The sequence below is a fragment of the Thalassophryne amazonica genome, chromosome 13 (assembly GCF_902500255.1).
Source record: "Thalassophryne amazonica chromosome 13, fThaAma1.1, whole genome shotgun sequence".
NCBI classification, from domain to species: domain Eukaryota; kingdom Metazoa; phylum Chordata; class Actinopteri; order Batrachoidiformes; family Batrachoididae; genus Thalassophryne; species Thalassophryne amazonica.
In genome coordinates, this window is record NC_047115.1 from 80,066,295 (window position 1) to 80,089,954 (window position 23,660).

Consider the following 23,660-nt stretch of genomic DNA (forward strand, 5'->3'; position numbering starts at 1 on the left):
GTTGCAGAGACATTTGTCTAAGTCCCACACAAGTGTGGCTTTGGTGTGTGCGCTCAGATGACAGGAGGTGTGTCTTCCCACTGAAGCGGCTGTGGAAATCTGTGGATCTGGACATTCCAGCTGGACACCAGTTGTTTGTCCATGGACGGACATGGACAAACAACTGCCCACTTTGACGCGCGTGTGTCTGTTTCCTGTTATCAAGTGGACATAAATAAAAACATATATCACTGTGGTGACATGCTGCAGCGAGTGAGCGCGTGCACAGCACGCACATGGACAGAGTGCTCCCAGATTGAAATGGACCATCAGATCAGAGCACGCAGCAGGCGATCTCACTGTCACATCATCCACGTGAGCTCTGTTCCACATGACACGGTGTCCTGTAGCGTGTCATCCACAAGACACATGCATGCGGCCGGTTGGAGACACACCAGCAGATGTGGGTGTGAATGAGATGCGTGAACTGCTTGTCATTCATGTCATTTCATGACTGTATGTCTGTGACCATGGTTCATGGACAGAGAAACAGACAGATCATATTTGTATTGCTCGCTTGATAAATTCAGTGTTTTATATAGTGTGTGATTTTAATTGTTTTTGTAATACTTCCATGTCCTTCCTGATATGAGGCAAATTCCCGCAGGTTTCAAAGAACAGCTCCATACTTCAGTGGTAAAGTTTCTGACTGGCAATCAGAGCTTTTGGGTGGCGCAGGTTCATGTCCAGTTTTTTGTTTGTTTGTTTGTTTGTTTTTTTCCACATAAGTGGCACGATGTGGTCAAACAGGTACCAGCTGGTTTCATTTTTTTTTCATATTCCACATAAGCAGCACAATTTGCCTCAGCTGGCACTGTGTGTTCATGCCCGAAAGACACAGGCGCGTGCACAAACTCTTGCACTGGGTTCGTGCATGCCTGCCCATTGGAGCGATGTGTCTTGGTGTGCTAATCTTGAACTGTTTCTCGATGTTTCACCATTTTCATCCAAATGCCGTCCAAATTTTGCATTGTGTGAAGAGGCCATTAGAAATAAAGGTTGAGTTGAGTTGAGTTGAGATAAAGACCCACCATGGATCTGCTGTGGCGATCCCAAGTGCAAACAAGGTAGAAGCCTCTGGCATGCTTTTGTGGCATGCTTTACTCAGCATGCCACAAATAGACTTGTGCCATGTGTTATAGAGCATGTGCCATAGAACATCATGTTTCGTAAATGTACTGTATATGTTTTCAGTGGCTGTAATGAAAGAATGTGTTACAACAACATTTAATCTGTTGCAACACCACCCAGACCTTGAATGAATGAATGAATGAATTAATTTATTTATTTGGCACACAAACTCAACAGTAACAAAAAACTGATACACAAGACAATTCCACAGTGACATTTGTGACCAAAAGGGGGTGAGCAGAAGCAAAGCTTATAAACGCCCACCCCTTATATACATACAAACATACATATATATTCATTACCAACCCCCAGAGCAAGCACACAGGCGACAGTGGTAAGGATAAACTCCCTCCGATGTATTGAGGAAGAAACCTCAAGCAAACCAGACTCTAAGGGGAGACCCTCTGCTTGGGCCATGCTACAAACACATTTAACACAGCACAAACTCAAGTCCCGTCATCATAAACATCTCTAGTGTAGATACATACATATACGTGGTCTGTCCATAAAGTAACAATCCTTTTTATTTTTTTTTAAACTATATCGATTTCATTCATATGTTTTTACGTCAGACATGCTTGAACCCTCGTGCGCATGCATGAGTTTTTCCACGCCTGTGGGTGACGTCATTCGCCTGTGAGCACGCCTTGGGAAGGAGTGGTCCCGCCCCCTCGTCAGATTTTCATTGTCTGGAAATGGCGGAATGAAAAGGACTGTTTTTCCATCAGACGTTTTTCAGAAGCTGTTAGAGACAGGCACCTGGAAACCATTCGAAAAATTTATCTGGCTTTCAGTGAAAATTTTACGGGCTTCACAGAGAATAAGGACTTTAACTACAGCTTTAAGGACGGTCGGTGCGCCGCGCTCCAAGCTGCGACGACGCGACACAAACCACTGGATCATTTCTAAGCTGATGGCTCTGTGGATACGAGACCATTGTGTGCTCTTTCTCTGGTTATCACAAGAGGTGGACATCAGCCATTTTCCGGCAGATTTCACTTTTAACAAGAGATTTTGTCATGGAAAGGCGCGCGTCACGACCGATTCGCCGATGAAGCGAGACAATGGAACACCTCCGTTTCGGAGTGTTAGAGGACAAGTTGGGACATGCCTATCTCGGCTTTCAGTGCTTACCAGTCGAGTGAGTATAAGAGAACTTGTGGAGAGCTGGACATGTAAATTTTCACCGAAAGCCAGATAAATTTTTCAAATGGTTTCCAGGTGCCTGTGTCTAACAGCTTCTGAAAAATTTCTGATGGGAAAAAAGTCCTTTTCATTCCGCCATTTCCAGACAATGAAAATCCGACGAGGGGGCGGGACCACTCCTTCCACAAGGCGTGCTCACAGGCAAATGACGTCACCGACAGGCGTGGAAAAACTCACGCATGCGCACGAGGGTTCAAGCATGTCTGACGTAAAAACATACGAATGAAATCCATATAGTTTTTGAAAAAAATAAAAAGGACCGTTACTTTATGGACAGACCTCATATACATATATACACATACCTACATACATATGCAATGTGTGTGATTTTATACTACATATTTACAAGATAGAAAAACAAAGTGCACACAACTAAACAATGATTAAAAAAACACCTTAACCCTCAACACCCTTCCTCCTCCTTATACCTAGATAAAACAATGTACCTATACGGCTGCTTAAACTGATTCATGCTTGGACATTGCCTGAGCTCCACCCTCAATCTGTTTCACATCCTTACTCCACAAACAGAAATACAAAAACCTTTTAATGTTGTACGTGCCCACTGATGTTTTAAGTTAAACTCCCCCCTCAGATTATAATCCCCTATTCTATTAAAGAACATGTTTTTAATATTTCCAGGAAGTAAATTGTTTATTGCTTTATACATGATTAGTACTAATTGAAAATGAACCAGATCAGTAAATTTTAAAATTTTTAATTTTAAGAATAGTGAATTTGTGTGGTCTCTGTAACCAGTATTATGAATTATTCTTATAGCTATTTTCTGCAGTATGAATAATGGATGTGTTGTACATTTATAATCATTGCCCCCGACCTCTGCACAATAGTGTAAATATGGTAAGATCAGTGAGCAATAGAGAATGCAGAGTGAGTTGTGGTCCAGAATGTATTTAACTTTGTTCAGAACTGAAATGCTTCTTGACAGTTTGCTCTGTATATGTTTTATATGAGACTTCCAGTTTATTTTATCATCAATTATCACCCCAAGAAACTTAGTTTCATATACTCTTTCAATATCCACCCCCTGTACTTTTAACTGTACTTGTATGTCTTTATTACAATTACCAAATAACATATATTTTGTTTTACTTAAGTTTAATGATAATTTGTTTCTGTCAAACCACATTTTCAGCTTTCCCATTTCTGTAGTGATGTTCCTTAGTAGTTTCTGCAAATCCCCCTAGAACAAAAAAATACTTGTGTGATCTGCAAATAATACTAATTGTAATATCTTGGACACATTAAAAATATAATTTATATAAAGTAAAAAGACTTTCGGACCCAATACTGACCCCTGTGGGACACCACCTGCAATGTCCAAGCATGATGATGTATATTCCCCCAACTTCACAAATTGTTTTCTGTTAATCAGATAATTTCTCACCCAGTGCAACACTAATCCCCTGATCCCACACCGTTCAAGTTTATTGATTAATATATCATGATTGGTAGAGAAGCTTGAATCTTCAACTGGACTGGGTTGCTTGACGCGAGGACATTTCACTTCAAATTGCAGAAGCTTCCTCAGCTAAAATTCTTGGTCTGGTGGTTTGACTTCTGTCTTGACTCTTGTCAAGAAGAATGATCTGAAGTCACAAAAGCTGGAGTTTTAAACCTAACCAGACCCCTCCTACTGAGAGGCAGACTGCTAAGGCTAGTGACTAAACAATGGCTCTAATTAGAACCTATTGTGCTCTAGTTAGCACCCTCCTAATGACAGGGCAGCTGTGGCTCCCTTGACGACTCTGCTGATGACGTGAATGACTCATTACCATGAACAAAAACTGGAACTGCTTTGACCTGAGTACCCCATTGTAAACAGGGGATAAAGCGTGTCTCAGACCCCCCCTCCCCGGTTAAGGCTGGGTTTCAAACGTTTCACAAAGAATGCCTCCTTGACCCCTCTCTCAAACCATTTCTTCTCTCTGGCTAATATTTTAACTTCCTTGTCCTCAAACGTGAGGTTAGTGTCTTTAAGGTGGAGATGAACTGCAGACTGAGGTCCACTGGCACCCTCTCTGCGGTGCTGGTATAGCCTTTTGTGTAAAGGTTGCTTCGTCTCACCTATGTAGTGTTCGCTACAGTTTTCCTGACATCTGATAGAATACACTACATTGCTCTGTTTGTAAATAGGGATCATGTCCTTAGGGTTAACTAATTTCTGTCTCAAGGTGTTAACCGGTTTAAAGTAAACTGGGATTTTGTGCTGTCTGAAGATCCTCTATAGTTTTTCTCCTACTCCTGCTAAATAAGGGCGAGACACTCCTCTTCTTCTTGTCCCCGTCTCCTGTCTATCTGGTCTCTTTGTTCTCTGGGACTTCTGCGCTTTGTCCAGGGACCATCGTGGGTACCCACATACTGTGAGGGCTTTCCGGACAAGTTGTTGTTCTTTGTCCGGAAAGCCCTCACAGTATGTGGGTACCCACGATGGTCCCTGCTCTTACTCCAGTGCAACATTGCAAATCATCCACACGCTTTGTGTATAACAATACAGGAACCTCTGTGGCTCACTGTGGCATACTTCTATAAAACCATTTGCAGTATTTTGGAGTCGCAGGGGTCACAGAACATGTTTTTAATCATGTCTAAAATACACTTTGTGACTGATTGTCAAGCAGCATAAACACATTTTTTTTCAGTGATAAACAAGCAACTGTTTTGAGGACATGTGTCCATGTCCATGAATGCTTAGTGGATTGAAGTCTCACCTGAATTCTCCCTTGTTGTTTGTGACTCTGTCTGCAAGGCAGTATGTTGCTGATGTTTCAAGGACGACAATCTCCATCTGCTGAGAACTGTTCCCACGAAAACTGATCACCAGACACTCCCAGATGCCAGCAATACTGACTTCGATGTTGGAAAGGATGACCTCACTGGAGGAATGAAAACAGACATTTAGATTTTACACCGTTGTGTGTTTCTTGTTGAACTGCTTTCTGTAAATGTCAGGATTCAGGATTAGTTATTTGGCAATAAGGATTATGTTTCAGTTCTGGCTAATGGTTAACGTTCATGTCGCAAGCTGTGTGGTGCTCAAAGGGCCTTTCACACTGCAAGCTTTAGCGCGACACTTTAACGCCCCCTAACATGTCAGGCCGATGCGTTCCAATGCGTCGTGACGTCAGACGCATCACTTTGGAAGCGGCAAGGGGGCAGAGATTGCGGCTACGTCACACTCTGGCTGTTTCCACAATCTGAAAAAAGTTCAGCGATCGCCATTTGAATTTGGGTCACCTGAACCACAAAAAAGCTTTAAAAAACAGCAGTAGAACGATTCTCCCATTACCCTGCTGGGAGAAGCTTTTTTTCGGCTACTTTTCGGAGTGACGCCGACCGAGGGAGGACTGACGACTTGGTGGGATATCGATCGAACTGTGACAGCGGGCCGACCCGCATGGAGAAGCCGGCCTTCAGGCATCATTCCTGGGCAGACCGAGGCAGGCAGCCGGGGTGATGGAGCAAACCCACTCAGTCCGATATCTCCCACTTTTTGGATATATACAAAGTCCCAGTTTGCCCAACGGAGGTTAGTTCTGCAGCTTTATGGAGGTGAGGATAAAATAAAAGTAAAACATGATGTTTTTGCACTGCTGTGAATGTTTACTGATCGGCTAACGTTAGCTTAGCTTTTTAGCACAGTTGATCTGAGTGAACGCTTTAATTTGTAGATGGTTCAGTCTTTCTTATTTTTTACCAAATAAAGCTACAGCTTTTTTCAGACACCACAAAAGCTCAACTTTAAATAACTTATTTTTTCAGGCGTTTGTTTCCATCATTTTTTTTTTTTTTTGCTGTTTTATTCCTTTTTTTATATATATAAACTGTTTAGTGTTTCTTTATATTAAAAAAAAAATTATTTGTCCCAATCAGGAACATTTGCTGTGCAGACAACCAAACTTCCATTGATGAGCTGAACACCACGAAGTCCAGTCGAAAAAAAACATCTCTGCTCTTCAAAATAGGACAAAAGTGTCTTCAACAACACCACCAGAGTTCAAAGCTGCAGAAGAGACCTTCATCTGGTCCTGAGAATCCAGCATAACATCACCTTCTTCTAAATAAAAGGCTCTTTCAACAGCAACTATTTTATTATTTTTTAAAAAGCTGTTTCATCTTAATTTTAACAATAAATGAACGGATCATTAAAAATGTCCACAAATCAAAGTCAAAAGACATTTGCACAGGTAGAAGCTCTCCAGTTATTGTGCTCAAATTCATATTTTAGAAATGACTGTCCTGTTAACAACATTAAAGGCAATTACATATTTTGAGTTTAAATGACTATATATATATAAAAAAAATTCATCATGAGGTTTATGTCACAGAAATCCTACTTTACAATCACACTGCAGTCACTGTTAATGTCCAAGGTTCCTTATGTTAAACAAGAAATTATCTAATCTGAAATAACAGGAGGTTTTAATTTACAGATGAAAGGTTTCTAAATAACCATTTATTGATTTATTTAGCTATTTTAATTACAAGTGTTCTAAACTTTTTTTTAACAGTAATCAGAAATTTTGAGGTAACAACAACAAAAAAACATTTCCAATGATTTTTCTTCAGAAAACTGCTCTATAAATGAGCAGTCCCATCACACGTTAATGTTTTGTACAGATCAGTGGTCTCTACACCGATCCATTTTGTAGAGATCAGTGGTTTCTGCCACTCGTCTTCCGTGTTTTGGCCCGACGCGTCATTCCTATTGGATAACGCGAAGGTACCCCTTAGCAAAAAATAGTACTGATAAGTATATAAAAAGTAAACTAGAAGTATACTTGAAACATACTTGCATATTCTACTTTTTGGTAAGGGACGTCACTGCTCAGAGTGTCGAAAGTTGGATTGGATTGAACTTTGACTCCGTCAGCCTGCCGACAAGCAGCAATGCGCGCTCCCGTCAGAAGCATCATTTTAGCTCGGCTTTTGACGCGACGCTTCGGACGCGTGTAAAAAGCAACAGGTCTCATTGAAAATAATGCTTTTTAGACCGATTTTGATGCGTCTGACGCATTCAGTGTGAAAGGCCCTTAAGGCTCCTCAGTGAAACATGCCAATTTGTCAGCATGTGCATATTTTAAAAAATCTAATTCATTCAGCAGACCCTTGTGTTCATGACTGCACAGTGGCTTAAAATTTTGGCTGTGACTTAAGATTATCATTACTCATGCTTATCTTTCCCACTTTGTCACAGTGATTTCTATCTGAATAGAACATGCCTCATCAAACAAAGAATGGTGAAACAGTGACAAAGAGCCAAGGCAGGCCATTTGCCAAAGTGCCTAATCTTTGGGGATTTTACTCCTTATGAAAGCGAGGATATTAAAGACAGCAGCGACTGCTTAGCAATGGGAATAATCATCATGGATATACTTAGTCATAGAGAAATGCCAAATGTTTCATTTCCAAAAAAAAAACAAAAAAACAACAGCAACAACAAAAAAGAAATTATGTGTATTTAAGGAGGTAATGTAAATTTTATAATAATGAATTTAGTATTATCCATAATATTATAATTTGCAATAAATAAACAAAGGACTACTATTGTTCCTGTGCTCAAAAAGCATGCTGTCACAAGCCTTAATGACTATCGCCCAGTTGCCCTCACTCTGGTCATTATGAAGTGTTTTGAGAGGATGGTGTTAGCACACATCAAAAACTGACAAAGTTGAGCACTGTCCACATGCGTGACCTGGAGAGGAGAGACACTTTCCAGTCAAAACTTCTAGAGAAGACTGGCCCCCAGGCCCCCAAAATTCAGCAAGTAGACAATGCCTGGTAAAGCATGCGTTTAGTTTTATACGAAGCATCACTGGATGCCTTTGGGAAAAAGTACACCAAACATGACTGGATTGCAGAGCACCAAGAAACCCTCCTGCTCCTCCTCGAGGCCAAAAGAGAAGCACTGCTCGCACACAAGAACCACCCTTCTCCTGCAGCTAAAGATGTGCTAAAAAAGGCCAAACAAACCTTACAAAGGGTATCCAGAAGATGTGCAGATGAATACTGGACCAAACTCTGCAAAGAGATCCAAGAAGCAAATGACAATGGGGACATCCAGCGCATGGACGAAAAGTTAAAAATCGCTCTTGGACCCCAACCATGCAAAGTGGCCCCTGTGAAATCCAAAGCAGGTGAACTCATCCATGCCAGATCCAAGCAACTGGATCGCTGGATAGAACACTATTCTGACTTATACTCAACTGAATGTGTACTTTGATGAAACAACCCAACTACAATCCCTATACTGATTGAGCTGGACGTGATACCCACCACTGATGAACTCAGCCAAGCTATCGGCCGATTATCCAGCGGAAAAGCCTGCGGAACAGATGCTATCCCCGCAGAACTGGTGAAGTTGAACAAGACTGCCATCCTCCAGCTCCACCAACTGCTCATCATATGTTGGAACCAGTACTCCATCCCCCATGAGATGAGAAATGCAAACATAATTACACTGTACAAGAATAAAAGCGACAAAGGGGACTGTAACAATTACAGGGGTATATCACTTCTCAGCATCATAGGAAAAGAATTTGCCAGAGTCCTCCTGAAGAGATTGCAGATCCTGGCTGAAAGGGTACTACCTGAAAGTCAGTGCGGATTTCGATCCAAGCGCTCAACATGATCTTCTCCTTAAAAGAGCTACAGGAGAAGTGCAGAGAACAAGTGAAGCCATGACACATTGCTTTTGTAGACTTAGCAAAAACCTTTGGCACAGTGAGTCGCAGTGGCCTATTCCACATCCTTCAAACCACAGAATGCTCCCCAACTGTATTGAGCCTGATAAAGTCCTTCCATGAGGAGATGGAAGCCACAGTGCAGTTCGATGGTGATAGATCACAGAGCTTCAGTGTGCGGAGTGGCGTTAAACAGGGCTGTGTCTTGGCCACAGCTTTGTTTGGCATTTACTTTGCAGTGCCCCTCCAAACATCTTTCACTGAAACACCTGGTGATGTACTACTGCAATTGAGAAGCAATAGCTCCATCTTCAATCTCTAGACTGAAGGCAAAGACCAAAACCAGACAAGCGACCATGAGTACCCTCCTTTTTGCTGATGCAGCTCTTGTGACCCACAGTGAACATGACTTGCAGCAGATGATCAACCTGCTCGATGTGAACTGCAAAGCATTCTCTCTGGCCATCAGCATCAATAAGACTGGTCTTGCATCAAGGAGACCTTACACCAAGCGTGATCAAGCTCAATGGTAAACCACTGGAAGCCGTGCAAAAATTCTGCTACCTGGGTTCCACTGTCACAGCAACACTATCCTTGGAGGAGGAGCTAAATGCTCGCATTGGCAAAGCGGCGACTACCTTCGGGGGGCTTACCAAACGGGCATGGAATAACAAATACCTTTCGACAAAGACAAAGCTCCTGATCTACAACAGCTGTGTGTTTAGCATTCTCCTGTATGCCTCTGAAACATGGACAATCTATAAGAGCCTGGAGAAAAAAGTTTAACTCCTTCCACCTTAGATGCCTGAGGAAAATCCTCAACATCAAATGGCAGAAACATGTGCCCAACACACGTGTGATGGAGAGAGCAGGTACCACAATCCTCATCTCCATCTTGAGAAAGCACAGAATCAGATGGCTTGGTCATGTATGGAGGATTGATGACTCCCAGAACCCCAAGTAGCTTTTGTTTGGAGAGCTCACACATGCACGTCGCCCAGCAGGTCGTCCCAAGTTGCAATACAAGGATGTCTGCAAGTCGACGATGAAAGACTATGCAATTGGCCTGGCTTCATGGGAGACCCTTGCATCAGACCGAAGTGCGTGGAAATCGGCCATCCACAAAGGTGCTGCCAAGCAAGAACAAGACTCGGTAGCAGGCTGGGAAGAGAGACGCCGATGCCGGAATGACCATGTCCCTGCTACAGTCAACAGCTCCATGTGCCGCTATTTTGCCAAACTGTGCAAGACCAACATTGATTGCATGAGCCATGAGAGGAGGTGTAGCGTAAGACCCACTCACAACTGAGACCGTCGTCATTCGATGCAAAAGCCAAAGAGTGAGAGGATGGTGTTATCACACATCAAAAACAGCATCCCTGCAGACCTGGACAGCCATCAGTTTGCATACTGGGTGAACAGATCTACAGAGGATGCTGGCTTCATTGCACTTCACAAAGTTTGCTAAAAACACAATGATGGTAGGCCTTATCAGAGAAAACAATGAGACCTGGTACATGGAGAAGGTCAAACACCTGACAGAGTGGTGTGCAGACAATGGCCTGGTCCTCATTACCACCAAAACTAAAAAGGCCATCATAGAATTTAGAAGGATCAGGAGAGTCTTACAGCCCCCACTACACATCAGTGGAGAAGAGTGGAGAGGGTGGACTCAATCAGGTTCCTTGGCACCCACATCACCAAGGTTCTGACATGGACATGACACACCCACAACCTGGTAAAAAAAAGCCCAGCAGAGGAAATTCTTTCTGAGGAAGCTGAAAGCAGGCTGGTCTGGCTCCACAGCTGCTCAGGAACTTCTACAGAAGCACCATTGAGTGCATTCTCTGTCAGGGCTTCACAGTGTGTAAGGAAATTGGCATAATACAGTACTGCACAGATTGCTTAATATGCTTAACCAATGAGTCAATATTCTCAACACAAAATCTAACGTACCATCAGTGTTGGATTCTTTCACGTCTTGTCACTGATTCTGTTTATGATGTTCACTAATAAAATGTAAAAACATAGTCAAAGGATGGATTGTGTCCACTATGATGTCCTTTGAATTGCATTGCTACTTCTCTGTGTCATTCTGACAGGTCCGTCAGTATATCGTCTTCAAGGACCATTGGGATGGTTTGTATCAGCATGTGAAGCAGGGAGTGTTTTCACTCCAGATGTGAGGCCACGGTACTCTGATGGAACCACTGGAAGTGGTCCATTGAACTAGCTCAGTTCACACCTGGGTCTGAGATCCCCTGTATCTGTTGTTTTAATGTGATGAAACCAGGGGGTAGAAAGACACCACATGGGACAAGACCTCCACTATACTTTGTTTGGACCACAGTGCATCACAGAAACTCAAACAATTTGCAGCAAAGCTGGCTTGAGTGCACTCTGGGATTAAGTAACTGTAATCCTGAAAAACATCTGAGGATATGATTTATTTTGTCTGCTTATCTCCTCTTGTCTGCATTTTGTTTGAATATGATTACTCATTTTTTCACACTCGACCATGTCCCAGCATGCATTGGTAAAGTCCCCAGTGTATCAAGGATAAAAACACACCTCAGATATATTCACACCTTGAGGTGCCTCAATTTTCCCAACCCACATATCTTAAAATTTTTGGAGTGTGGACCAAAGTACCTCAAGGACAACGGAGCTGAAATCCTGTGAATAAACTGAGCTCTGGTTTGCAAATCTATTTGGAGAGAGCAGAAATAATAAAAGAACAACAGCCACAGTGTAGATAAAGTGAAAACGTAATGCACTGTCACTGCATTACATTCTGGTATATGAAGCTTCTCTGAATGTATTGTGAAACTGTGATACTTTTGCAATGGCTTTTCTTCTGGTATGACTGAAAATAAGTAATTGATGTGTTTATCATGAGCACCAAAATATTTTGACATAAAAGATACTAGCAGGGGTGGTGGCCAAGTGTTTAGTGCACTTGGTTTCAGTGTGGAAAGTTCTCGGTTCATACCCCATCAAGAAGGGCAACCGGTGTAAAACCTGTGCAAATTCAACATGTAGAGCCACCTTGGATTTGCTGTAGTTACCCCGAGTGCAACCAAGGAACCAGCTGAAGGGACTTACTCTTACTGTCTACCCAAGGCCATCAAATACAATATGGCGATCGGTATTGTGAAGGCTTTTCATCCATCTGTCCATCTCTCTGTGCTCAGCATAAGTCCAGTCTTATTATTGCAAGGGTCTTCAAATTGACATTTTAAGAGGTATTTTAGAGGTGACAGCTAATAGAGCTCCACCATAACATCAGTGGCTGGTCTCTCCAAAATCACTTCATTTTATGTGTTTATATACATGTTTCTCATATATTGTGTATAACTATTGAAAATAAACAGTTCTAAAACTGAACCGCTGTTTTTGGAACCTAATAACACCTCTGAACTTATTTACAAGACATTTCGTGGATGTTAGCATGGTGACATCACAGACTGGTAGCTAGCTACAAAACTCTGTGTCATGTATTATTTAAACGCCAGCGAGAAATAAACACTTCTAAAACTGAAATGCTGTTTTTATAACCTGATAACACCTCTGGAGTCATTTGCAAGACATTTTGCTGATGTTAGTGTACATGCAAATATCTGGTAACTCAAATCTAACTTCCTATGGAGTTAAATTTGTCTCATTAATACCTGCAAATACATAGCGGGTGATCTATAAATATTCCTTGATTTGTACATCTTCTGCTCATCAATCAATCAAAAATGTAATAATTGTTTTTGATTGATTGACTGATTGATAGAGGGTCTTTATTGAACATGTACAAATCATACGTAAGACAATAGGATCTTAATAATTAACTAAATTACTGCAAACTGTAAAAAAAAAAACACAATGGTCATACAGCAGAGGATATTTTAGCATTGCATTAGATTTACTATTATTACTACTACTACTACTACTACTACTACTACTACTACTACTAATAATAATAATAATAATAATGAAGAACATTAGAAAGCTGCATTGTATTTCTCTAGGAATACAGTAATAGCTATCATCGTAATATAGCTACCATTACCTATCTCTCTATTTGGGAAGTAAACTAAATTCTATTGCTACCTGGTTTGCAAAACAAGAACAAGAAATTAGAAAATCCTCTTAAAAGCTCCTGTACCAGTCTATCTCAGTATTTACTTTGTGGACATTCTACACAAGTTATAAGAAATTAATTAGTCCTGATTTAATTTGCAGTGTTCCACTCATTTAAAATCTGACTGAGATGATGGACTAAAAATAAATTTAAACCTGACTGAGATGATGACACCCCACATCAAACAATCAATGTCTATGGCTGTGTTTGCACCTGAATGTGAGTGCAGCACATATGCTTGTTAGGAATGTAAAAGAAGTGCACAGTATTAACTGGGGACCTCAAAAATAACTTACTACATAATGATAACTTTCAACATCCCTTCCCACTTTCAAGCAGTTTGTGGATTGTAAAACACGAAATGATAAGACTATTGACCTACTGTATGCGAATGTTAAGGAAACATACAGTTCCACAGCCCTCCCCTCCGCTCAGCAAAGCAGACCATAACCTTGTTTTTTCAGAGCCAAGCTACATTCCTGCAGTTCGATGGCAACCTGTGATCACCAGAGTGGTATGGAGATGGTCACAGCAGGCTAAAGGCAGTCTTTGTGGATGTTTTGATGGGACTGATTGGGCTATGCTCTCTGATGCACATGGGGAGGACATCAAAAGCATTTTGGATTACATAACAGATTATAACAACTTCTGTACAGACAATATCATCCCAACTAAGACACCTTTGTGCACCATTACCCGAGTAACAACCCATGGGTGACCAAGGACATCAAGGCGACACTGAACAGAAAGAAGGCTGCATTCAGGAGTGGAGACAGGGAACAGCTGAAGAGGGTGCAGCAAGAACTGAGGAAGAAGATTGCAGAGGGGAAGGACAGTTACAGGAGGAAGCTGGAGAACAAGCTCCAGCACAACATGAGACAGGCATTTAAGAAGATCAGAACCATCACTGGTCATGGTAAAAGGCAGACCAGATGATGGAAGGAGACCTTCATGAGGCCAATAAGTTCAACCTGTTCTTCAACAGGTTTGACAACATGGTCTCTGCCCACCCTTCCCACCTGTTCACTCACCTCACATCCCAATCAACACCACCCCCTCCTCCCACCAACCTGCCTCCACTCCCCTCCCTCCACCACTTCCTCATCCTCCTCAACGCCTCCCATCACTGCCAAGGAGGTGAGAAGAAAATTTAGTTGCCTGTGTCCAGGAAAGGCTGTGGGTCCTTTGGCCTCAGCCCCAGAGTGCTGAAAGGATTTGCTTTCCAGCTGTGTGGGATTTTCCAGCACATCTTCCACTTGAGCCTGAGCCAGATGGTTGTTCCTGAGCAGTGGAAAAGCACATGCCTAATCCCTGTGCCAAAGAAGAATCCCAACACAGTTAATGATTAAAGACCTGTGGCCCTAACACTTAAGTCACTTGAGAGGCTCATCCTGAGGCACCTCCACACAGTCACAGAATCATCACTGGAACCCCTTCAGTTTGCAAACCTGTCCATGCTGAACAGAGCTTATTCTCACCTGGAGGAGGCAGGCAGCACTATATGAGTCATGTTCTATCAATCAATCAATCAATCAATCAATCAATCAATCAATCAATCAACATTTATTTATAAAGCGCTTTACAGCACTGACTGGTGTCCAAAGTGCTTAACATTAAAAACACAAATTTACAAAAATAAAACACATATAAAATAAAATTTTAAAACAACACATAAAAAATGAACATAAAAATAACAGAACATGTCACCTCCCCACTAAGTGTTAAAAGCCAGTTTAAATAAATAAGTCTTTAACTTAGATTTAAAAAGTGCTAGGTCAGGAATAGTACGTAACTCAAGAGGTAGCTCATTCCACAGTCTCGGGCCAGCTACTGCAAAAGCATGATCACCCCAGCATTTATATCTTGACCTTGGAACATCTAAGTAAAGCTGGCCAGATGCCCTTAATGTCCTACTGTAGGTACGCAAAGTTAAAATTTCAGACAAGTAGGGAGGTGCAAGGCCATAAATAGCTTTAAAAACAAACATTAAAATTTTAAAATCAATTCTAAAATGAACTGGAAGCCAGTGGAGTGAGTACAGGACCGGCGTAATATGCTCACGTCTAAAAGTGTTTGTCAAAAGACGAGCAGCAGCATTCTGCACCAACTGGAGACGTGCAAGAGACAACTGATTAATGCCTGAATAAAGTGCATTACAATAATCAAGTCTGGAGCTGATGAAAGCATGAATGGCTGACTCAAGATCACGTCTACTGAGGAAGTGCTTTATTTTAGCCAAAAGGCGAAGTTGGAAAAAACTAGCTTTGACAACAGAATTTATCTGTTGATCGAACCTCAAACAGCTGTCAAATATCACTCCCAAATTCTTGACAGCTGGTTTTACATAGTTAGCCAAAGCATCAAAATTTGGTGTTACCACATTTGGTATGCCAGCGTGCTCAAACACCATGATCTCGGTTTTACCATCATTCAGGTAAAGGAAGTTTTGGGACAGCCACTGCTTTACATCACGAATACAATTAAATAATGATGACAAAGCATCACTCCCATTAGTCCTCACAGGCAGATAGATTTGCAGATCATCTTCATAACAATGAAAGGACAGGTTGTGCTGGGTTATAATTGACCCCAATGGCAGAATGTACAAAGAAAATAGAATCGGCCCAAGGACAGATCCCTGCGGCACTCCACAGCACAGAGGAGCAGTTGATGAGGAAAGGTCCCCAGTCATGACAGAAAAGCTCCTTTCAGCCAAATATGATCTAAACCACTTAGGTGCAGTACCATGAATGCCAATAAAATGTTCCAACCGGGAAACAAGTACTGTGTGATCCACAGTATCAAAGGCTGCTGTGAGGTCCAACAGAACCAGCACAGCAGGATTCCCTGCATCCACCGACACTCAGTGCTGTGTCGCGATCTAAACCCAGATTGGAATTTTTCAAGGATGAGATTGTCTTCGAAAAATGATTGTAACTGTAAAAAGACAACCTTTTCTAAAACTTTAGATAGAAATGGCAGATGAGACACAGGTCTAAAATTGGATAAAACTGATGAGTCCTGGTGAGGTTTTTTTTAAGAAGAGGTCGAACCACAGCATGTTTAAAAGCAGCTGGAACAGACCCTGATCTAAGACAAGCATTGATAAAAGTTAGGAGACCCGCCCCAACAGTATTAAAAACCTCCATCAGCACCTTAGCTGGAACAACATCTGAAGGACAACTTGTAGGTTTTATGTGTTTTACAACATCAGCGAGAGATGCAAAAGAAATGGGCTCAAACTGTTCGAGCACAGCAGAATGTGCACGAGGAGCAAACAGCTCAACATTACAGTTCTGATCAGCGTTCTGTCTGACTGATGAAACCTTGTCAATAAAAAACTGAAGAAACTCCTCACAGGTTGTGGTTGTAGCGTCCATCAAAACAGAGGTGTGTGGATTTACAACTGAGTTTATAGTCTGAAATAACACACTGGGACGATGACAACTGCTAGAAATAATATGAGACAGATATTGTGCTTTTGCCTCCTTCACAGCCTTCTGATAGTCAGTTAGACTGTCCCTCAGAAAACCCAGAGACACCTGTAGTTTGTCTTTTTTCCATTTTCTCTCCACCTGTCTGCAGCATTGCCTGAGGGCACGGGTCGTGGCATTTAACCAGGGGTCGGATTTTGATTTCCTGGATTTGCAGCGCATCGGTGCAACAGAGTCCAAAATTACTGTGCATGTAGAGTGGAAAGAAGAGAGGATGTTATCTGGGAGTAATGGAGAAACCAGTCCATTCATGGCATAAAACTGAGAGTCCATGAAGGCAGCAGCAAAGTCCTCCGCTGTCAAGGAGGTGACCAAACGGCAGCGAGAGACAGGAACAAGTGGCTTACTAGCAGATGGAGGAGCAATAAATTAAAAAATAACAGGAAAGTGATCTGAAATAGCAATGTCTGATATGTCCTTAAGTGAAACTGAGAGCCCAAAAGAAATAACCAGGTCCAAGGTGTGTCCAAGATTATGTGTTGGTCCATCCACAACTTGTGTTAGACCAAAAGAGTTCAGGAGGCTTTTAAAATCATCAGCCAGCTGATTAGCAAGACAACAGATATGAATATTAAAATCACCACAGACCAAACATTTGTCATATTTTGGGATAAAATCTGCCAGAAACTCAGAAAACTCCTGAATAAAATCCTTATTAAATTTTGGTGGACGGTAAACAACAGCACAGAGCACAGGACAGTAGAACTCCATCACAAACAACTGAAGTTCAAAAGTGGAGTAGGCATTAGAAGATAAAAATTGGCATTTAAAGCTGTCTTTAAAAACCGTGGCCACACCCCCGCCTCTACCTGATGCTCGCGGGGAGCTGAAAAACGAGCAGCCGGGGGGGAGGAGCTCAGAAAAGGCGCTATTTTCACCTGGTTTCAACCAGGTCTCCGTTAACACGTGAAAGTCCAGATCACGACTGGAGAAAAAATCATTCAAAATGAAAGTCTTACTTGTGAGTGACCTTGTGTTGATGAGCACCACATGGACTGAGCGCACGTCAGTCTGCTGTGAGACACGACTGAGCGGACGCAGGTTCTCCTGCACGCAGCCACGACTACAGCTCCTCACAGGACGGCGACGCGGAAGTGGAAACCCGGCACCCCGGACAACCGGCCGGAGCCACCGATAGCGAAAAGTCAGGGAACGCCGCACGTCGTAACCGTCATATGGTGTGAAGAATCCGGCTATGAATTGTCGTGGAGCATGTTTGCAGGAAACAGCCAGGCACACTCTGAGCCGAACACAGACTCCTCCTCTCTTCCTGCGTCCTCTGCGACGCAGACGCCGAGGAGCAAGTCCGGTACGGACGCTAAGACAGGCAGTGGGGGCAGCCGCGGGGGCATGTTCTATGACTTCTCCAGTGCGTTCAACACAATCCAGCCTGACTTGCTCAGCGATAAGCTATGGGACATGAATGTGGAGGCTCCATTGCTGGCCTGGATGACAACCTACCTCACGGCCAGACCACAGTATGTGAGGCTTCAGGACATTACATCCAGCACCATCAAGAGCAGCACGGGGCACCACCGGGGATGGTCCTATCTCCCTTTGTGTTCACACTCAACATCTCAGACATCAGGTTCTGGTCAAAGTCCTGCCTCCTGCAGATGTTTTCTGATGACTTTGCCATTGTGGGCTGCATCAACAGTGACCAGGAGGTTGAGTACAGCAGTGTGGTGGACAGGTTTGTAGAGTGGTGTGTAATCAACCACCTGCAGCTCAACATATCTAAGACGGAGGAGCTGGTGGTGGACTTCATTTTGTCGTGTTACGGACTTATTCCAGAGTGGATGAAATATTTTTTTTATCTCAAAAGATCTTTTTTGAGATTCTTGCAAATGTATATAAAAATAATAATAATAATAATAATAATAATAATAATAATAATAATAATAATAAAACAACTAAGAAAGCACGTGTACATAAGTATTCACAGCTTTTGCCATGAAGCTCAAAATTTAGCTCAGGTTTCCGCTGATCATCCTGGAGATGTTTCTACAGCTTAATTGGAGTCCACCTGGGGCAAATTCAGTTGATTGGACATGATTTGGAAAGGCACATACCTGCAACATACTAGTCAACTGTGTATATTATATGAAAATATAATACAAATGCTCAAAGATAGCAGTGTATGCTTTCATTGTAGAAAAGATAGAAATTTTAGTAAACCTGGATGGAAGGAGTTTGTGGCTGAACATTATGCATCAGCCAGAGAAGCCTTTAAAATGTGGCGTGAAGCTGGGAAGCCTAGACAGGGGCCATTGTTTGATCTTAAAAAAGCCACTACGTCCAGATTTAAAAATGCACTTTGTTACATTAAAATAAATGAAAATGCAATGCGAGCAGACTCTCTTGCTAGAAGACTACAGGATAATAATTATTCTGAATTTTGGAATGAAGTTACAGTCATGAACAATGCTAAAACCGTTTTGCCATTTAGCATGGAAGGCGTACATGGCCTACAAAATATCGCAGATTTGTGGTGCAAACATAACTGTGACTTATTTAATTCTGTAAAAAGTGAGACTGTTGTACCTGAAAATCTTGCTATGACTGAGGACTTTGTTGTCTCCCTGCTCCAACACAAGTGAATCCAATAGCTTAGTATGAATTCCACTGTTCTTTTGTGCTTTATTGACGCTACAAAGGCTTTTGATAAGGTTAATCATAGCAAAGTACTTAACAAACTGAACAATAGGGGTGTGCCAAAATATCTGCTTTGTATTCTATCATTTTGGTATGCCAATCAGGCCATGTATGTAAAGTGGGACAGTTTCCTGTCTGAACCTTTTCATGTCAGCAATGGTGTCCAACAAGGGGGGGATTCTCTCTCCAGTTCTTTTTAATGTTTACATTGATGAATTGTCCTCAAAGTTAAACAGATGTAAAACTGGCTGTGTCATTGGTGCAACAATTGTTAACCATCTCGAGTATGCAGATGATTTGGTGTTAATCTGTCCATACAGTACTGGGATGCAAGAATTGTTCAAAATCTGTTCTGTGTTTGGGAAAGAACATGATGTTATGTATAATCCCGCAAAGAGTAGCATGATGATTGTGAGAAGTAAGGAGGACAAAAATATGATCTTCCCAGCTTTTTGTTTGTGTGATAAGCCGCTCATGGTCTTTAATGAGGTCAAATATCTTGGACATTATGTGACTGATGACTGGTGTGATGACAGAGACATTAAAAGACAATATTGTAAGCTGTATGCCCAAGCAAATATGTTGCTGCGCAAGTTCAGTATGTGTTCTCCTAATGTGAAATGTGCCTTGTTCAGAACCTTTTGCACTCCACTGTATACTTGTGGTGGAACTACAGGCAGTGCACCTTTAGGAGACTGATAGTGGCCTATAATGACATCTTTAGGCTGTTGATGAAGGTGCCAAGATGGTACAGTGCTAGTCAGCTGTTTGTGGATGCACATATTCCCACCTGTGAGGCATTATTGAGGCATTTAATGTTTAAATTTATGCAACGATTAGAAGACTCTGAAAGTGCCATCATACAGACTCTGACAAATCCTCAAATGAGCTGCTGCCGTTACACCTCTGTACTGAGAAAACATTGGATGGAGAGACTGTTAATATAATTTTTAATACGTGTTTATTTCTTTTATTCTATGGACTTTGTTGTGTCTGCATTAAATAAATACTAAATACTTTCCAAATGCAATGTATTTTGCAAATAGGTCTACAATTTTCCAACAACCTGGTATCCACAGTGTCTCTTTTACAGAATGTTTTAAAGAGAAGATTGAGAGAAAAAGGTGAAAAGAAAGCCCAGAATATTATTAGCCACCCAGATCATGTTTTTCCTTTTGAATTCAAGGTGATGCCTTCAGGCCAGTATTATTATATTTCTTCGAGGAAATACTAATCAAATCAAATCAATTTTATTTATATAGCGCCAAATCACAACAAACAGTTGCCCCAAGGAGCTTTATATTGTAAGGCAAAAGCCATACAATAATTACAGAAAAACCCCAATGGTCAAACGACCCCTGTGAGAAAGCACTTGGCGACAGTGGGAAGGAAAAACTCCCTTTTAACAGGAAGAAACCTCCAGCAGAACCAGGTTCAGGGAGGGGCAGTCTTCTGCTGGGACTGGTTGGGGCTGAGGGAGAGAATCAGGAAAAAGACATGCTGTGGAAGAGAGCAGAGATCAATCACTAATGATTAAATGCAGAGTGGTGCATACAGAGCAAAAAGAGAAAGAAACACTCAGTGCATCATGGGAACCTCCCAGCAGTCTAAGTCTATAGCAGCATAACTAAGGGATGGTTCAGGGTCATCTGATCCAGCCCTAACTATAAGCTTTAGCAAAAAGGAAAGTTTTAAGCCTAATCTTAAAAGTAGAGAGGGTGTCTGTCTCCCTGATCCGAATTGGGAGCTGGTTCCACAGGAGAGGAGCCTGAAAGCTGAAGGCTCTGCCTCCCATTCTACTCTTACAAACCCTAGGAACTACAAGAAAGCCTGCAGTCTGAGAGCAAAGTGCTCTATTGGGGTGATATGGTACTATGAGGTCCCTAAGATAAGATGGGACCTGATTACTCAAAACCTTATAAGTAAGAAGAAGAATTTTAAATTCTATTCTAGAATTAACAGGAAGCCAATGAAGAGAGGCCAATATGGGTGAAATATGCTCTCTCCTTCTAGTCCCCGTCAGTACTCTAGCTGCAGCATTTTGAATTAACTGAAGGCTTTTCAGGGAACTTTTAGGTCAACCTGATAATAATGAATTACAATAGTCCAGCCTAGAGGAAATAAATGCATGAATTAGTTTTTCAGCATCACTCTGAGACAAGACCTTTCTAGAGATATTGCGCAAATGCAAAAAAGCAGTCTTACATATTTGCTTAATATGCGCACTGAAGGACACATCCTGATCAAAAATGACTCCAAGATTTCTCACAGTATTACTAGAGGTCAGGGTAATGCCATCCAGAGTAAGGATCTGGTTAGACACCATGTTTCTAAGATTTGTGGGGCCAAGTACAATAACTTCAGTTTCATCTGAATTTAAAAGAAGGAAATTAGAGGTCATCCATGTCTTTATGTCTGTAAGACATTCCTGCAGTTTAACTAATTGGTGTGTGTCCTCTGGCTTCATGGATAGATAAAGCTGGATATCATCTCGTAACAATGAAAATTTAAGCAATGCTTTCTAATAATACTGCCTAAGGGAAGCATGTATAAAGTGAATAAAATTGGTCCTAGCACAGAACCTTGTGGAACTCCATAATTAACCATAGTCTGTGAAGAAGATTCCCCATTTACATGAACAAATTGTAATCTATTAGATAAATATGATTCAAACCACCGCAGTCCAGTGCCTTTAATACCTATGGCATGCTCTAATCTCTGTAATAAAATTGTATGGTCAACAGTATAAAAAGAAGCACTGAGGTCTAACAGGACAAGCACAGAGATGAGTCCACTGTCTGATGCCATAAGAAGATCATTTGTAACCTTCACTAATGCTGTTTCTGTACTATGATGAATTCTAAAACCTGAAACTCTTCAAATAGACAGACAGATGATCAGTTAGCTGTTTTACAACTACCCTTTCAAGAATTTTTGAGAGAAAAGGAAGGTTGGAGATTGGCCTATAATTAGCTAAGATAGCTGGGTCAAGTGATGGCTTTTTAAGTAATGGATTAATTACTGCCACCTTAAAAGCCTGTGGTACATAGCCAACTAATAAAGATAGATTGATCATATTTAAGATCGAAGTATTAACTAATGGTAGGGCTTCCTTGAGCAGCCTGTAGGAATGGGATCTAATAGACATGTTGATGGTTTGGAGGAAGTAACTAATGAAAATAACTCAGACAGAACAACCAGAGAGGAAGAGCCTAACCAAATACCAGCATTACTGACAGCAGCCAAAGATAACGATATGTCTTTGGGATGGTTATGAGTAATTTTTCTCTAATAGTTAAAATTTTATTAGCAAAGAAAGTCATGAAGTCATTACTAGTTAAAGTTAAAGGAATACTCAGCTCAGTAGAGCTCTGACTCTTTGTCAGCCTGGCTACAGTGCTGAACAGAAACCTGGGGTTGTTCTTATTTTCGTCAGTTAGTGATGAGTAGTAAGATGTCCTAGCTTTAGGGAGGGCTTTTTTTTATAGAGCAACAGACTCTTTTTCCAGGCTAAGTGAAGATCTTCTAAATTACTGAGACGCCATTTCCTCTCCAACTTACGGGATATCTGCTTTAAGCTGCAAGTTTGTGAGTTATACCACGGAGTCAGGCACTTCTGATTTATGGCTCTCTTTTTCAGAGGAGCTACAGCATCCAAAGTTGTGCTCAATGAGGATGTAAAACTATTGACGAGATAATCTATCTCACTCACAGAGTTTAGGTAGCTACTCTGCACTGTGTTGGTATATGGCACTGGAGAACATAACAAAGAAGGAATCATATCCTTAAACCTAGTTACAGCGCTTTCCAAAAGACTTCTATTGTAATGAAACTTATTCCCCACTGCTGGGTAGTCCATTAAAGTAAATGTAAATGTTATTAAGAAATGATCAGACAGAAGGGGGTTTTCAGGGAATACTGTTAAGTCTTCAATTTCCATACCATAAGTCAGAACAAGATCTAAAGTATGGTTAAAGTGGTGGGTGGACTCATTTAGGTTTGAGCAAAGCCAATTGAGTCTAATAATAGATTAAATGCAGTGTTGAGGCTGTCATTCTCAGCATCTATGTGGATGTTAAAATCACCCACTATAATTATCTTATCTGAGCTAAGCACTAAGTCAGACAAAAGGTCTGAAAATACTGCTACTACTAATAATAGATACTCCAAGTTTTTCATTCCCTCTGCTATCAGGCTACTTAAATCTGACAGTTGACATTTAAAATAACCTTTTTTTAATCTTGCTGTTCTTGTTGAATTCTACATAGTATTCATTTATTTATTTATTTGTCTAATCTG

At 41.4% G+C, this 23,660-nt stretch overlaps 1 protein-coding gene across 1 annotated transcript in view; it reads right to left on the reverse strand.

Moving 5' to 3' along the window:
* LOC117522767 (adhesion G protein-coupled receptor A3) overlaps positions 1-23,660 on the reverse strand; it is a 1,389,271-nt gene that overhangs the window by 843,322 nt on the left and 522,289 nt on the right. The window contains exon 8 of the mRNA XM_034184162.1: positions 5,109-5,273. Coding sequence (XP_034040053.1) covers positions 5,109-5,273 — 165 coding nt within the window. The remainder of the gene's footprint in view (positions 1-5,108; positions 5,274-23,660) is intronic.